This window comes from Sparus aurata, chromosome 14 (assembly GCF_900880675.1).
Source record: "Sparus aurata chromosome 14, fSpaAur1.1, whole genome shotgun sequence".
NCBI lineage: Eukaryota > Metazoa > Chordata > Actinopteri > Spariformes > Sparidae > Sparus > Sparus aurata.
The window spans coordinates 17,119,850-17,134,051 of record NC_044200.1 but is presented as its reverse complement, the minus strand read 5'-3'; the positions used below and the strand labels follow the sequence as shown (position 1 = coordinate 17,134,051).

The following is a 14,202-nucleotide window of genomic DNA, read 5'->3' as shown; positions in this document are numbered from 1 at the left end:
CTTTATACATTTCAAATCTTATCCAGATGTTAAATTTCCAAAACAATGCACGAGAACCAATTAGAGACACAAGCATGTCATTATAGCTTTTTTTATTTTGTCGGGTACATGCTAGTTAGAGGAAGGGAAACTGCACATGAGAAGAAGCGCTACTTTGTGAGAGCTGGAGCATTACGTCAAAAACCGAGAAGGACCTCGCTATGACTCGCCTCAGATGACTTGTGTGTTATGTGGGTGTGTGTACGTGCAAATCTCACCGCCGTGACCACAAAGCAATTTGGGTACATTTCCTCTTCAGCCTCGGTGCAGAGGGACGGCTGCTGTGGATTAATAACATCACCAGAAATAATCGCTAACTGCTGTAAACTGTAGCAGCCGTTAGCTCGGTTAGCCATGCAGCTAGCAGTCCTGTTAGCTGAGTCTGCCTCGACTGGGAGCTCGAAGCATCGGGGGGAGTGTTGCTGTTTTCACTGCTAGCACAAAATCTATGGACCACTGGTAGGAGGAGGTTTTCAGGACTGAGATAGCAGGGAATCAGGAGACGAACAAGAAATAGGTCAGGCATTAGTCAGCACCTCAAGCAGGGTCATTCCCAAGTTGAGTCAAACGTAACAAGACAAACCACCATTGATTTGTCAGACTGTAAGCAAAACAGACACTGCCTTGATTCACTGTCTTGAGGTGCAAGGCGGCAAAACAAGACAGCAGCGGAGGGCCGACGCTAGCTGGTTAGCATGTTAACTCCAGCAGGTATCGACGCGATACACAGACGTCTTTAACGTAACGTCAAAGCTGTTATTAGTTAACTTTGGGATTTAAATTGCATCTTTAAGGGCATTAAACTCCACAGCAGGCCTGCAGACCTGAAGCCCTGACTGACCTCAATTTGTAACATATGGCTTTCCAGAAACAGACGTATGAAACAACGCTATAGCGGTCATATGTTACTGATTTGGACGGCGCTGAGAAACACTGCCTTCCTGCCAACAGGGCCTCTGGATGGGAAAACGCTATGAGAGCAAACCTGGAGACTCAAATTCAACAAGTGACTCACAAAGAACAAATACAGCTTGAGAATTCAGCGGCGTAAGGCATGGATGAGCAGAAGTTTGCTGCGTTAGCCCGAGGGCTGTAATAACCAAAAACAAACTCTGATGGACTTGGCAGCTGCTGCTCCGGGTCACGCAAGGCCCAGGTGTGTCCCACGTCACCGACTAACACCGCCCCCGAGAGAAAAACTGAGCGAAAGTAGGTCAAACCAGGTATACGGACCACCCGGAAGGCACGAACAAACGGCGGATGTTGTCATTTTGTGGAGATTAACACGTTGCTATATACACACACACACCGAGCAAATATGAAGCAACATAAGCAGTCGTCTGAGTCATGTTTCTGGCCCTGTGATGATAAAGAAAAAAAGGGGAAATCACAAATCACTCAGCAGATTCAAAGCGAACGCTTCAAAGGAGAAATTGGCACAAACACAAGTAAGGAAGCAGATAAGGTTCTGTTTCGTTTCAGTGTACATTCAGGCAGCCGCTAGCTAAACATTTACAGTCTTGAATGAGCCTTTTACAGGAAATGAACGATTTCTGGATCGAGTGTTAGCGCAGGTGGGGTCAGTCTCAGTAGTGACTCACAGATCAGCTTAAAGATGCTGTTGGCACATAAAGTCAAATCCTCTACAGTATCTGATGACAGCACACGCAGTTCAGACCTCTTTTATCTTCACCACATCATGGGAATTACGGTAAATCAGAGTCCGATGAGAGCAGTGAGTCTGAGCTGCACTGTAACCGAGCCAAAGAAAACACACAATTATATAAGAGACTGGATGTCATTTGAGGAGGGAGGGATCCATCATGGCCTCAGGTTTCTTCAGTTTTCTCTCTAATACGTTGAAGTTTTCTTGACTACCGTGGAGCTCTCGGGCTCTGTCGGGACTCGTTGGCTCATGTGGGTTTGTGATTCTCACTGAGACGCCACAGTGATATCTGTCAATCAACACAAGTAAAACCGGAGTAGAGGTACTTCTCCACAGATGCTGGTCTTTACAGAGTTCGTACCTATCTTAAGTGTTTTCCTCTTTTAAAGGTAAATCAAGCGGAACCATTATTTCGCCAACACGGCAGGTTGACGCACTCCGTGATTTATCTGGTTCTTCCCCACCTCAGGAAACTTCTTTTGCAACTATGCAAAACTCTTTTTTTTTTTATCCTTTAAGCTCTTTAATCGCTGCTCGAGTTGTTTCAGTTTGCCTCGGTACATTTACACATTTGATACGCGCCAGTATCGAAGCCCGTTTGTGCCAGTTTAAGAAAAGATTTGATGAGAACTTTATTCTCTGAATAACTTAATTCTCATGATAAGTCATAAATATAAGATAAAAAGGAGATTAATATGGATCTAAGAAAATTATGATATATATAAGAGTCAGTTGTACATAAATTATACATTTGACTTTTTAAAATCTCATAATTTAGACTTTTATCTCATCACCATCACTTTCTATCCCACTTTTTTCTGTATAGGTTTGACTTCATCTCATAATTATGACCTTTACTTCTCATAAATGTAACAATTTTGACTTTATAATCTCAAATTTCCTTCATAATAGACCTTTAATTTCATAATTATGACAGTATGACCACACTTTCTCATGAAGCTAGTTTTATTCACTGGCTTCCATCAGTAAACAGGCAACTTCTTTGTTCGTATTAAGAGACCTCAGTAAACTAATAACACATGATTCAGTTTATTACAAAAAATAAAAACAAACAATAAAAAACACACATAGTGACCTGACGAAAACCCAAAACATTTCCTAAAGTCTAGTGCAGAAAACAGTTCAACAGTGCAGTCAGAGTCGCAGTGTCTGACATCACACAGTGGAGCGAACAGCGACGCGCCGATGGATTCTCCACAATTCAACAAACCACCGGCGTTGATCTGTTTGTCAGTGCAATTATTTAAGTCTCATGGTCCGTTCTTCCATTGCTACAGTATCCAGCGTGCCCACAGCACCCAGCACGTCCATCCAGCTGCCAAATTGTGACACAAGATGTCTGCCCTTATGAGCCGATGTGTTTAGTCACCAGCGATCCCCTCCGGTGACTCGCAGAGGGATCCTGCCTCTGTGTCTTTGTCTGGTGGACCGGCTCCGCGGTGTAGTGACGGTTCTGGTGGTACATCAGACCGCCAACAGAGTCTGCTAATCCGAAGAGGACTGCGAGGACGCTCAGCGCCGTTCCAATGAAATACACCTTCAGGACTGCTGCCACCATGGCGCCTGTGGTCAGGGACAGCTGGCTGCAAGACAAAAATAAGAAACTGTTAAACAGACTATTCATATTTGTACTAATAGTGGTTGGAGCTAAGTCAACTAACCTATTCCTGTATAATCAACTGATTGTTAGAGTCATTCCTCAAGCAAAAATCTCCAACATTTCCTTGTTGCATCTTCTTAAATGTAAGGATTTGCTTTTCTTTATCATCTTTTTTTTTCCTTTTTTTACAGCAAATTAAGACTTTTTGGGTTTTCGGCCTGTTGACCGGAAATACGGAGCAATCAGAGGAAGTCGCTTTGGATTCTAGGAAACTGTGAATCATGAGACTAATCGTTGCAGCCCGCGTACGTATGCATATACATCCTGGGAAATATCTTTTGGGGACAATTTAAAACATTTACACCACATGTAGGTGTTAGATGCGTTACTGCAGAGCAAAATGCATTTCAGTTTGTAGAGGATGTCCCAGAAATGACTTGTGTAAGGAGAAAACTAGTCTCCAAGGCAGCCATCAATGTTTGTCTCATCAACAGGAAGAGGGGAGCTCATGTTGCATTCAGTGGCTGTTGGAGATATCGATTTTTTAATCATTAGTCACCAAAAATTGACTTTCTTCTAACTGAAACATGTTGGAATTAATCCCACTCTTGCGGACACAACACTCAGGAAAAGCCACAGTTATAACAGGAGCTGCTGTCATCTTGTTATCAAACTTCTGCAATTTACTGCGCGGATTAAAATCGACTACAAACTGATGAAGCTCGCATGCAGGCACGTAAAGAAACGAACATGAAGGCAGCAGTAGCAGCCACATGGCTTTGGATACAAAAAAAGAGTCTTGAGTCTTGTCTTGTCTTTCTTCCACCAGACATTAAAACAACAGCTCCCTGTCTCCTTTGTACAATAACTCACCAACTCGGCCGAAGTGCGATGTCGGTCCGCGTCTTTCTCTCGTCGTGGAGGATGAAGTCGCTCCCAACAACAAAACCTCACACAAATCCGCAGATATTCGTCGGTGAGTGGTTAGTTTTCCTCGTCTTGTGAGCTTAGAAAGTGGTCATCTCACTGGAGCTGACGCCAGGCTGCCTGTCTGTCTGCCTCCGTGCTGCTGTGTGAGCTGAGTATGAAACAGAGCTCATTATTATAGAGCTGTGACATCATCATCAGCAGCTTCCTGAATCTGCCGTGTGTGGCCTGAGGAGAGTTCAGGGATTTCCCATGGCTTCATGCCTGTTTTATATTTAAAAATTTACATATTGTATATCATGTTGTACCTCATTGTTTTTGTTTTTATGTGTCTTCATAGGAATTAACTGTCTGTCTGTCTCTTTTTACTGTATTATTGTCATAGTGAAGGTGAAGAAACCTTGGAAAAGGTTAAATCCAACTAATTCCCTCTTTAAAATGTCGTAATTATTTGCATTGTCACGAGACACTACTAGGAATGTAACTTGGTTTAGCACTCTGTGCTCTCCGAGTTTGAGAGGTTTTATTGGTAGAATTCGGCCACTAAACACTAACACAAACCAGCAGATTTTGAAGTTGCTAACACTAGCTAGTAATGGTTACTGTTTCTAACGCTAGCTAAATTATATGTTTTAGAAATGTTTAATTGTTTTAATATACGTCAGAAATTAACACTCAGGTTGTGTTCTTAGTTTAAGAGGTGTTATTTATAGCATTTGGCCACTAAACGCTAACACAAGCTAGCAAATGTTGAAGTTGCTAACACTAGCTAGTAATGGTTACTGTTTCTAACGCTAGCTAAATTATATGTTTTAGAAATGTTTAATTGTTTTAATATACGTCAGAAATTAACACTCAGGTTGTGTTCTTAGTTAAGAGGTGTTATTTATGTCAGAAATGTCAGAAATATGTACTCAGTTTGTGCTCTTTGAGTTTAAGAGGTTTTAATAGTAGCATTCGGCCATTAAACGCTAATGCAAGCTAGCAAATGTTCAAGTTGCTAACACTACCTTGTAATGGTTAACGTTTCTAACGCTAACTATCTAGCTACAGTAGGTTACTAACAGTAGCTACATTGTCTATTGTATGTTGTATTGTATGTTAAGGTTGCTAACACTAGCTAATGTTTGTGCGGTACAGTATATTGAGCACATGTTATCATCTTGGTCTAGCTGTCTTAGCATATAAACATTAGCTAATTCCCACTATAAAGTACATGTTGAATGTGAATGTTATTTGATTTGGGTGTGTTAGCATGTGAGCATTAGCTAATTAGCCCCTAACACATAGTAGGCTACCACTGACACAAATGGTGATTAAATTTGCTTTGCAAGTGTTGAATCATAAACCACATTTTTGGTGACGTGAACCCTTTGAACTAATTATAACACTGGGTGGAAAGTTTTGTGTGTCTACAGGTCCTGAATAGAGATAAAAAAAAAGATTTAATCTTGCAACTGTTCTAGACTTTCCAAACTTTCATGGACTGAATGACTCAAATTATTATCATCAAATGAGTAATTTCCCAGTTGGCTGCGATGCTCAAAGAATGTATAAACAATTCTACAGCTGTTTCTTAGACAATGTAAGGTTAAGTGACGTTCTGATTGCAGATTTTGGATACTGGCTTTCAGAGCCTGGCACTCTTCCTTGTGTGCTTGATAACGCATCAGAAAATCTGCTGTGGGTAATGTAGGAGCCAGGAATTGTCCAAGGAGGAAGCATGCATGGAGTAAAAAAAGATATCTCGGGCTACATTTTGATATTTCCTCTGTTAAAGTGTCCGTCTTGAGTTTGACAGTGTCATAAGAGTGCAACAGATGTTAACAGGAGTCCTCCTCTGGGAACACTGACCTTTGGAATGACTAATATGGGAGACAAGTCAGTGTTTGGGAGGTGTTGTGATACTGTGATAATCATAGAGCTCCTATAGTTTGATCTTAGTGTTTTTGAGGACTAGGCTTTAATAAAAGATTGTGTCCAACAGGAGAATAAGAGGGTTTAGAGTGAGATTAAATACATGTTCCCACTTACTTATTTTGGATCTGGCAGTATGACAGTGAGGTGTTAGATGAGGTCAAATTGATGGTTGAGCAATAAGTTTGACGTACATTATGTTCTTTCAGTGAGTCTCAGTGACTCAGTGAGTTGGCTTGAAGAACTTAAATCTGTATTCATTTTTTGCTTCTTCTTTTTAATCATTCATATCTACCTCACTGGACTTGCTCAGACCTGTTTCCTGTCCCCCCACGTTGTACAAACTTGTCAAAAGATCTTTGGTCTCTTGCCAGAGAAACGTAATATATTCAGATTCATCACATGCCAGAGCGGAGATTCCAGACTTTCACTGTGGAAAATTACCCACCGAGTAAAATGAGCCGAGCAAAATAGCTGCGCTGTTCTTTTTAAAATGCCAGTGATGATTTCAGTTTCCCCTGAACCTTGGCATAGATCTTGAGGAATTTCCAATACAAAAAAGCCACTAGTAGAGTTCGCCAGAAGGATAATTGCCCAGATGTAGGACTAACTCTTACTCAGCACCGAACATTGGATGGATTCTGGCTTAAAAAAAACAGGGCCATGGTCTCAAACTTTCAAGACAAAATTCCTGTAAAACATGAGTCAAAAAAGTTAAACACAGTTGGAAAGGATGTTCCAGACATGTTTCTCTGTCTGGTGATCGTTACTTAATGATGGAATCTTATTGTCTCTTGAAGTTTCGTAAGAAGATTAGAAAGTCTGGGACTTGAAGTTGACACTCTGCACTTTTCTGCCAGATTCTTCAACTCCCACGGCCTAAACTGACAGGCAGCCAACAGTCTAGATTACTCATCTGCACACGCAGGCAGTAAATCCTTTTGTTTTTGCTTTCACTGCCCAGGGATTTAAAAGCCAACTGATTCTTGAGAAGAAACAATGGTGTACTCCTCTTCTCTGTATTTAATTATAGACTATTCTTAATCTACTGAGTAAACAGTGAAAGGCTGGGCAAACAATGAGAGAAAGCACGAGACCGTGAGTAAAAGGAAACACCGTAGTAGATACAGAATCCACCTCTGGCTGTTGTCATGCGATCATTCAGTGTGAAGAAATTAGCACACTATGAATTATAGGACTGTCTCAGAATGACTGAAGTAGAAGGGGACTTTTTTAGAACATAAAAAACAAAAAAGAAACCCCCCAAAAATGGCCCAGAAATCATAATCCGAGTCTCCAGATGTCCCGAGATCACCCCAAAAAGATTTGAGAAGACATTATTTACACTAATTTCAGACGGGGTTTCCTTTTAGCTGAGTAGCTTCAGTGAAGATGACGTCTCACCTCCTTGGTTCAAAGACGGCCGTTCCAGTTTGACGTAGGTGGATTCCTTTACTCCTCTTTTCGAACCATCTGTCTTCTCTGGCCAAGATGTTTAGAAGACAGAGAAGACAGATGGGTTTTAGAGAGGAAGGAAGGAATCCATCTATGTCAAACTGGAACAACCGTCTTTGAACCGAGAAGTGGCCTGAGGCGTTACGTATCACCCACCCACAATGCAGAACTGAGTTCTCTCCCCAGACAGCTTAACAAGCATTCACGTCTTGGCTCACTTAGTACTGGAAACCCACATGAAGGCCGGCTTGACCAATGATGCCCTAATGAGTCTGTAAGGACACTCCCACACAGAGTTTAAAAGCCTGTCGACTCGCCTCCAGTTAGTTAGAACTGAAGGAGCCTCTTGGACGAGGTGAAACGTCTTCAAACTGAAATAAGAAAGAAACTGAAACAAGTCTGGTTGCAGTACGATACAGCACTTTTACCACAGATTTACCACAACCTGGTTTAAGGAGAACCTTCATCAACAATGTAAATAACGCCTCATCAATTCTATGTGATTGGATCTCTGGACTCCAGGAGACTTGGATGGCACCTGACAAGCTTTAGGTTTTGTTTTGTTGTGTCTTTTTCGTTGGCGTTTACGTTTTAAATGCTGCGAAGCTCCAGAAATGTTTTGTGGAATACAAAGCTTCGTCTGACTTTGCACCGGTGAATGCTGCAGAAAATGAATGAACGTTCATTTTTGGTGAATTTAACCTTGAATATAGCCGTTTTACTTTTACAGGTGCTGTTCAAGAAGTGGAAACAGATTCTGATTTCCTATTTGCAACAACAGAACAGAACATATGTGAGGAACAGTAAGAATAAAGGACCTTATTAAATCCCTTATTCAGGATATTATAATGACGACTGTGTGCAATTAAACAGTTCATCCACTAGATGTCAGTGTGTGACAGTTAAGATCTCAGAACACAGACTCACATGGCTTCAGGCTTTTAGAGAGGAGCGTTACGGATATTATATCACATTTGTGATATAAGTACGATAATGATACAAGAAAAGAGGCTTTTTCTCAGCAGGAAGAGAAGCTCAGGTGTTATCGGTAACAATAACAGTGCTTCTGTTCTATTCATGTGTCCCAGTAAGATGAGACAGTGAACCAACGTGCCCGATACATGGACCCTGAAACTGAAGCCGCTAAATTGAATCATCTTTATTTTTTATTGTTGCATGAAGAAGACATATTGTATTATTACCTCTAACCAAGGAGGTTTTGTTTCCACACGTGTCTGTTGGTTTGCCGGCAGGATTACGCAAAATCTACTGAACGGATTTCCACGAAACTTGGATGGAGGTTTGGTCTCGGCCCAGAACTGACCCCATTAACTTTTGGCACAGATCCAGATTAAGGGGCGGATCCAGGAAAAATTGCAAGACAGGGCGACATTTTTATTGGGGTATACTGAGAGCCATTCTAGTGTTTGGGCTCACTTTTCAAATCATTTTTGTCTTTTATACTTTATGGATTTTGACATGCCGCATCAGTACATTTGCAGGTTTTTTTAAACAACATTAATAATAGCTGCATTCCATTTATGTGTGTCAGTTTGAAAGTCCAGGTCTTGTGCGAGCGTGAACGCTGTTAAAATATAACAACTCCGCGACCACAGGCCGCTCAGCTGACCCGAAGCCATGTGAGTGGAACATTTTGAGTTCCTGCATGTGCTTGTCCTCCTTTTTGAAAAGTTAAGATGACCTCCGAGATAAAGGTCGAAGACAAGCCGCACCGCAACCACAGTCGCAGCAACTCCCCTCTCACTTTCCCTTTAATTTGACCTTTTCACTCAAGTTAACGCTCAGCTACAGGCACACGTTTTATTATATTTGAGCATTGTTTAGCAAAGATAACTCTGAGTTAATAACAAACTGTCCGGTTGGTGTCCACTTGAAGTGAATTTACTTGGTGTTAATGGTTACTGAATGTTTGTCGCTCAGTTAGGTCGATCTTGTCGTTGTTGAGTTCAGCTGAAGTCACTCTGCTCCAGCGCTGCACTTCACTATTTTGAGTTTAGTTCTGTTTTGTTGATCTTTTTTTGATTTATATTCCTGTTTGCCTTCCTCTTTCTCTGTTTTCCACTGAATAAAAGTAACAATATCTTCTTGAAATCTGATCTGACGCGTGTTTTTTATCAACTCCAGAAAATTTCAATGCTGAACATACATCTATATATTTTACAGGCATACTCCAGCATACTGAACATGTATGAGCTGTGTTTTTAAGTCATCCCTGCTGAAAGCATGGAAAAACTGACCAAACTTCATCAAACTTAGACAAAGATTGAACTTATTGGATCCGACCAAAGCTCTCCAAACAAGTCCCAACACTTACGTCGCACCAAACAAACATCTGTGTTTGTCTGTGGCTTTGATTGGTGCGGGCATGAGCTTTAAACTCTCAGGTCTTTCAAAATCCCCAGTTTTTTTAACTAAGGCTGCAATACAAACCAGGCAAATGGACAACTGCTTCAGGGGGCCCCAGATGTCCAGGTTCACAGCCTCTGCAAAGGTAAATTAAAGCAGAAATATATATTTATGTCAGGTATCATAAAATAAACAATGCCTACATTGTTTTCCAATATTATTTTTAGTGCATTTAAGGGCACATTTATTTATTTATTGAGACATTTTATATTTCTTTCTTTATTTCTGATTTTGGCAGGTTTAGTTCTCCGTATGATGAAGGTTATCCCATGTTGTTGTATACTGTAAAGTCCTCTGAGAAGAAGATGTGAATTCAACCATAGATCAAGACAGGCCAGGTAAATTATTCACTCTTTCCTCTTAGAAAATAATGAACAAAGAACATGTGTATTTCTGAAATGAGAGGACGCTCGTTATTCTTTTATAGAAAAAGAATGCAGCGAACTTCGTCAAACTGCGTGAACACTGTGGGTCTTACACGACTTCCTAAAGAACATCGTATCTCTCCTTCAGATTTATCTCGTCCCCTCCGCTGCAGTCCTGATGTAACGGATTGCCAAAGTGCTTTATCAAACTTGTGTGACGTGAAATTAATTACAACTCTTCAGTAGATTCACATCATCTGACGGATGATATCTTCAGCTGCCAGTCATTCACTCACACACACACACGCGCGCGCACACATGCTCTTTTGGAAATGGTTACCCTTGTGTTAAATCTCATGACTTCCATTTGTTCCGGCCAGTCAATGAGTATCCACGCTGTGCACATGACGTTCATTATGTAATTGAATGAGCGGAGGGAGCGTCGCGCGAGTCTGAGGACATGCGCATGTTGAAATTAAGAGTGGGGCCACGGATGAGGCGGTTTTAAAGGTGTATTCAGATTGTTTCCTCGGCTGTAATAAAGGAAACCCTCCTGATCCTCATTGTGTGGGTGAGGGGTTTCCAGCACCATGTGTTGATGATGAGGTGTAAGTGGGGAACTTACTGGAGCCTCGGAGGACATCGGGCTAAGAGGATTTTCCATCTTAACGTCTCGCCAACTGTCACAAACAGTCAGACACCTGGAGGTGATCCCCTTGAGAGGAGTGGAGGCCCACATGTGTGTATGTGTGGAGGGGGAATCCTTTTTCCACCCACACGAAAACAAAATTCGACGCGTCAAATAGTGTGCGCACTTCCACGAAAAAAGGCGCGAGTTTACACCCTGATGTCAAAAAGAACAGAGGTGGCGCTGCGGCAAAACACGCTCGCACACCACTGTTTTGAAATCGTATTTCGTTTGGAGCACTTATGTAACACCCCTGACACTTCAGCGCGAGCTTCAGTGAGCTGTGCCAAGGTACACTGGGTCTAACCACGACCTCTGACTTTTTTTTAGGAAGCGATGCAGCTACACCGGAGCTGATTTTCATGCAGACTCATTGTGTTTGGCTCCGGCTTTTTGCTGAAAACGGACATTTTTTCTGCTCGGGCCTGCACAAGCAAACAATGCAAAATCACGCCTGTTTGTCCAAGTGTGAGGAGCTAAATTTACCACTCGTGTCCAGAACTGAACCCCAAACGTTTGCTGTATGTGTTTTAATAGAAACCCACTGAGACGAATACATTTATTTATTTTTTTTTTAAACGTGGCGCAGTGGCGGTGTTGCTGCTCTCTTTGCGCAGCTCGTCTCTTGTCCTGTTCATACTAATTCTGAAATCCTCTTTGTGAAAGCGCTGTGGTGCCACTGATAGAAAAAGCGGGATTAACCCCTACATGGAGAGGGAGCAAGACAGAGAGAGCACTCAGCAGGACGGCACCACTCCACTCCATTCAACTTGCAGAGAAGCGCTCGGGGCGATGGCTGCTTTATCCCACATATAAGTACAGTACGGGGCTCATCCACCCTGTCCATTACCGCCTGCCTGTTCATGACACGAAAATCTCCTCCAACCTCCAACGTTTTCAGAGACATCAGCACCGACAGCCTCTCCACAACGACGCTCTACTGCTGGCATCATTTCCAGGGCGACACCCTCTCAGTGGGAGAATCTCCTAGGTGACGCCCTCAGCTGACACGCCTCGAGGTGCCTGGTGCCTTTTTGTAGGCAGGTGTATCCTGTGCAGGCGCAGACGGAGGAGGCTGAAGGGGAGGAGAGCAGAGTTTTGCACTTGTTTTGCAAACTCTGACTCCTTCACTTTAACCGAGCTCTGGTGATGAAGTTCAAACATATCCAGGGCTTTCAGAAACCTTCTGTTTGGACCCAAATGTGACCTTCAGCTGCTGGATGTTTTTCCACTGACTCTGGAGTTTTTTGCTTAAAAAAAAAAAAAGCTGCATAACAAGGCGAAGAAAAGGAAGTGGGAGGCCGACCTCGGCTGGGCGATGGAGGGGTATGGTTATGAGCACTTTGGCGCAGATGAAGCGATGGACAGTCTGCAGGTGGATTATCCGGGAGTGCTGGGAGACACTCAGCCCCCGCGTACCAGCGTTTCACCTCAGGAAGGTAAACAGTACGTACGGCAAACCTCACACGGACATGAAACTGCAGCCCAGAGATACAACGCCACGCGCATCCTGGCCGGTCTGGGCCCAGAGAGGTGAGTTATGGGGGCTGTACACGGAGAATGAGCCACATTTTGGTATAACTCCAGCAGTAATTAGGTTGAGATTTGTTCTATTATCTTGACTAATGGTTATTGTAGCTCTTCTTACAAGCAAGTGGGTCTGCAAAGAAATAAAAACTTTCTGCAGAATGTACACTTTGAGGGCCAGTTTTTCATTTAAAAAGACATATGTTCAGGTGTAGAAGCGAGAATATAGAAGAATGCCCCGATTATTTCAACGCTAGTTCCCTGTTTCCAATGTGACATAAAGGAGTAATGCGATGTCAGTCATCCAGCTTTCACTGGCCCCACATGTAAATTAACTTCATGCCATCGGGTCAGTTTACACGTCCACACACACACACACCAGCATTTAGATCAGTTTGCAAATGCCCTTGAGGTTAAATCCCTTCCCATTCCGACGCCGCGTTTTGAGTTGTTTGAACGGGCCCCCTCCAGATAAACACTTTCGGCTTATGAGCAGATGCTAAAACAACAACAACAAGTCAAAGAAAAGAACGGCTTAAGTTGGCAGGCGCTATTTTAAACGCGGCCCTTCTGCCCCGACGATTCTTCGGCGCGGCGTCGAGGGCAGGAGCGGGCGGCATGCTGCGGGGAGGATAAACAAGGCTGTCATAAAGGAACCACTGACCCATATCTGCGATGACCTACATTTAATTTGACACTTGCACAGAGTGGTAAAACAGATCCCCCCCCTCCCACCGAGTCACCTTGGCAGACACATCTAGGAACCTAAGACTGATATAGAACGGGAGATGAATGTGAGGCGTGTTGTGTTACAGGGGAGACCACGTGTTTGTTAATGTATTCTGAACTGTAGTGTAGTCTCTGCATGGAATTAATCAATATACAGCTTATGATACAGTGGGACCGGAAGTGCCAGCCTCATGAATCTGTAGACGATAGGCTTCAGCTTAAATAAACATGATGCTCTTACGTCACGCATGACTTCCTGCCAAAGTTAAATCCCAACTCCGAATCGTAATCCCCATCTTCTGACAGACGGATACACGGTTTGTTTGTATTGTGCCCTTCAATACAAATCCAACAGATTATGCAAGATTATTTTTTTGAGTGACTTTATTGCATGTTAATCAAATGAAAACAGCCTTTGATGTGGTTAAAGTCCCAAAGTATGTCACTCCTCTTCTGGCACCACGCACGCCTGAGCCTGTCAGTCTGATCGCCTGCAGCGGTTAAGCCATAAAAAGAGGCGATGAAAGATCTCGACGGCTGCATTTTTACCTCGTCATGTTTTTTTCCATCACGACAACTGCTGGTGCCGCCGGGCAGCTCGGTGACAAGAGCGGCGTGCTGACAATGTGTCAAGGAGTGTGTTCGGCGATGCTGGAAAAAGACCAGTCTGCTCAGAGTGTATCCGTACGTTGAGCAATTTTTTTGGGTAATGCTGCCTGGCAAGTACAACTGAATCGCTCGGATTTCAGAGGGACTAGTGAAGCTTCAAAAGTTAACCCATGTCACTCTCGTCCGTGACCCAATGTTCTCTTTGTAAAGCCTAAAATAGAACTGCTTCAGT

The 14,202-nt window shown here is 42.8% G+C and overlaps 1 protein-coding gene and 1 long non-coding RNA gene across 7 annotated transcripts in view; one reads left to right on the top strand and one right to left on the bottom strand.

The window, feature by feature from the left end:
* Positions 1-2,653: 2,653 nt before the first annotated feature.
* Positions 2,654-14,202, bottom strand: part of LOC115595129 (uncharacterized) — a 13,920-nt gene continuing 2,371 nt past the window's right edge. The window contains exons 2-4 of one of the 2 annotated variants that reach the window (XR_003986648.1): positions 10,077-10,129; positions 4,200-4,404; positions 2,654-3,309 (exon numbers count right to left, since the gene is read on the bottom strand). This is a non-coding gene — a long non-coding RNA (uncharacterized LOC115595129). Of the gene's footprint in view, positions 3,310-4,199; positions 4,481-10,076; positions 10,130-14,202 lie in introns of those variants that run through there. The other variant, XR_003986647.1, reaches the window with a different exon arrangement.
* The window catches only part of impdh1b (IMP (inosine 5'-monophosphate) dehydrogenase 1b), an 18,913-nt gene continuing 17,154 nt past the window's right edge, over positions 12,444-14,202 (top strand). Inside the window, exon 1 of one of the 5 annotated variants that reach the window (XM_030439244.1) lies at positions 12,444-12,638. In XM_030439244.1, the coding sequence (XP_030295104.1) occupies positions 12,466-12,638 (173 nt within the window). In that variant the 5' untranslated portion in view covers positions 12,444-12,465. The remainder of the gene's footprint in view (positions 12,639-14,202) is intronic. The other 4 variants (XM_030439245.1, XM_030439246.1, XM_030439247.1 and 1 more) reach the window with 4 other exon arrangements.